This window comes from Rhinolophus hipposideros, assembly GCF_964194185.1.
Source record: "Rhinolophus hipposideros genome assembly, chromosome: 15".
Taxonomy (NCBI): domain Eukaryota; kingdom Metazoa; phylum Chordata; class Mammalia; order Chiroptera; family Rhinolophidae; genus Rhinolophus; species Rhinolophus hipposideros.
The window spans coordinates 17,517,910-17,521,051 of NC_138061.1; the positions used below are offsets into that span (position 1 = coordinate 17,517,910).

The following is a 3,142-nucleotide window of genomic DNA, read 5'->3' on the forward strand; positions in this document are numbered from 1 at the left end:
CCTGAAGAGCTTCTTTAAATTAAATGTATGTCTGCTGGCAATAAATCACCAGTCTTTACTTGTCTGAGTATATCTTTATTTTTTCTTACTTTTTGAAAGGGGTTTTTAACATTCAATTCTCTCATGCCCTTACTCTTTTCTTTTCCTCTGGCAACTACTAATCTGTTCTTCACATCTATCATATTGTCATTTCAAGAATGTTGTATACGTAAAATCAGACAGTAAGTAATCTTTTGAGATTGCTTTATTCACTCAGTAAAATTCCCTGGATGTTCATTCAGCTTGTTGTATGTGTCAAGAGTTTGTTCCTTTTCAGTCCTGAGTAGTATTCCATGGTGTGGAGGGTCATAGATTGTTTAAGTGTTCACCTTCTTAAAGGACATCTGGGTTGTTTCAAAGTTTGAGCTCTTATGAATAAAACTGGTATGAGCATTTGCGTATAGGTTTTATGGTGCAAACATTAATTCTTCATTTTTCTAGATAGATAAATGACCAGGAATTGAAAATGTTGTGCTGTGTGACATAAGAAATTGCCAAACTCTCTTCCAGAGTGGCGGTACCATTTTACATTAGTGATTCAGTTCCTCTGTTCTCTTATCAGCATTTGCTGGTATTCCTATTTTTTATTTGAGCTCTTCTGACAGATGCAATATATCATTGTGGTTTGAGTTTTCATTTTCCTAATGGCTCATGATGTTAAACCTCTTTCCATGTGCTTATTTTCCATCTGTGTATCATCTTCAGTAAAATATCTCTTCATCTCTTATGCTCGCTTTTGAATTGGATTGATTATTACTGTTGAGTTTTGAGAAATTTTAATATACAATAATCTCCCTTTATCCATGGTTTTGCTTTCCACAGTTTCAGTTACTCATGGTCAGCCACAGTCCAACAATAGGAAATGAAAAATTCCAGAAATAAGCAATTCATAAGTTTTAGATGGCATGCCATTGTGAGTAGTGTGATGAAATCTTAGACCCACTCCATCCAGCCTGGGACAAGAATCATCCCTTTTCTAGCGCAGCCATGCTGTGTACTTTACCTGCTGTTAGTCATTTCGTGCTCATCTGGGTCATCAGCTTGGCTGTCATGGTATCACAGTGCTTGTGTTCAGTTCACCCTTATTTTACTTCATAATGGCCCCAAAAGCACAAGAGTGGTAATGCTGGCAATTCAGATATGCCAAAGAGAAGCCATAATTTGCTTAATTTTGATATGCTACGTATCGTCAGAAGGTTACTAGTAGCCTAACTCTTTCTCACAATGCCTAAACCATTAGCCGTGTTTCATCTCATCATATAGGCATTTTATTATCTCACATCTTCATAAAAAGAAGAGTGAGTACACTATAATAATGTTTTGAGAGAGACCACATTCACATAACTTTTATTATAGTTATTATAATTTTTAAATTTTATTATTAGTTATTGTTGTTAATCTCTTCCTGAGTCTAATTTATAATTTAACATTTTATTATAGGTATGTATACATAGAAAATAAATTCATGGTGCATATAGGGTTTGGTAGTATTCATGGTTTTAAACATTCACTGGGATCTTGGAATGTATTCCTCACGGATAAGGGGGGACTATTGTATGCTAAATACTAGTCCTTTGTTGAATTTGTTGTTTGCAACTATTTTCTCCCATCTGTAGCTTATGTTTTCATCCTCTTAACAGGATCTTTCACCTTGTAAAGGTTTTTAGTTGTGATGAATTCCAGTTTGTCAATATTTTTATTTTATGGATTGTGCTTTTTGTGTCATCTGTAATTTTTTTTTTTTTAAGGATGCATCTACTTTATTTTCAGTTCTTACCATTACAAGTATTGGATTCTCTTTGGTGTGGTATATTGATTTTACACATAAGGGCTAGATCAAAAAGTTCAATTTTTGGCTCCTTGATATTCAATTAAAATTCATATGAACACATGAAACTTGAAACTTAAAAAAAACTAAAGTTTAAGACAGGTAAATATTCATTGATATGTCTATATCCTTTATCATCACCGATATATAATTAAGAATTCTGTATTCTTAACTATTTTTGAGTCTGCAAGTCAGATCTGTCAAGCAAACTGCCATGTATAATCCAAAATCCTCTTAAAATTTTAACTCAAAGACAAGGAGGAAGATTCAATAAATTTTAATTTTCCAAATGTTCTAAGAATTATCAGAAGCATCCTCCAGTAATAAAACACAGTTGGATAATGCATTTACCCAAAATGAACGAGGTGTGTTGTGAGGTAGCAATGAGAGACTAAGATCTTCTGTGCAGATGGTACCCTCAATGCATAAGCATTCCCTCTTCACAAGAAGAGAGGGTATAACAAGAGACAGCGAGTCAACTTTCATTATTTCATCAGCCACTGGTGTTTTCATAGTATTTTAAATGCCTGATTTCAGTTTCACAACAATACCAATATTTATTCTGAAAGGTAAGCCTATTTTCCAAGTAGTGAGTATTAACAACTTCCAACACGATCTCTAGGAATAATTCGCAGTTCTGAACCATGCTTTAGAAAAACATTGCCAGCAGTCTGTGCACGATTTATTCCTATTCCATCATTGGTAATAATAGCACTTGTGGCCGCAAGAACTTTTAATTCTTCTGCCGCAAATTTTAAGACTGCTGTGAAAGGTGTGCTTTCGGGAACACTGAGTACTTTGTACTGCAGCCGCGGGTCGGACGTCAGCGTGATCTTAAAGGAAACCTTCGACATGGTGGAGCGGGTAGGAACACAGACCATTAATTCTGTTTTTCTGAAGTCCCTTATCCCATCTGACTTCTTTTGGATGTTTCTTAGAATTTCATCTTAATTTAGCTATTGGTGTTTTAAGTATATTTTTTGTATTTTTAGTGATTCTTTAGAGATAAAACTGCTGCTGTGTTCTTTAACAGTCTGCTTAGAATTAATATTTTAATACTACTATAAATTGTAAAAATTTTGTCACATCCACTTAACACATTCCTTGTCACCCTTCATTTTATAGTTGTCAAAGGTATTAAATTTACATAGAATCATGAGAATATATGATTTTGCTTAAAACAGTCATATGCCTTTTGAAAAAATTAAGAGGAAACATAATCGTATATTAATGTAAATATTTATCATTTTAAATGTCCTTTATTCCTTCCTGAAG

General features: G+C 33.7%; 1 protein-coding gene across 1 annotated transcript; it reads right to left on the reverse strand.

Moving 5' to 3' along the window:
- Window positions 1-2,379: 2,379 nt before the first annotated feature.
- Window positions 2,380-2,739, reverse strand: LOC308508180 (ubiquitin-fold modifier 1-like). The gene has a single exon (XM_081074559.1). The coding sequence runs from the start codon at window positions 2,719-2,721 to the stop codon at window positions 2,464-2,466; it is 258 nt and encodes an 85-aa protein (XP_080930685.1). The 5' UTR covers window positions 2,722-2,739; the 3' UTR covers window positions 2,380-2,463.
- Window positions 2,740-3,142: the final 403 nt, after the last annotated feature.

Bases quoted from the DNA above. Each gene is read 5' to 3' on its own strand.
- LOC308508180 (XM_081074559.1), bottom strand. From the start codon at position 2,721: ATGTCGAAGGTTTCCTTTAAGATCACGCTGACGTCCGACCCGCGGCTG.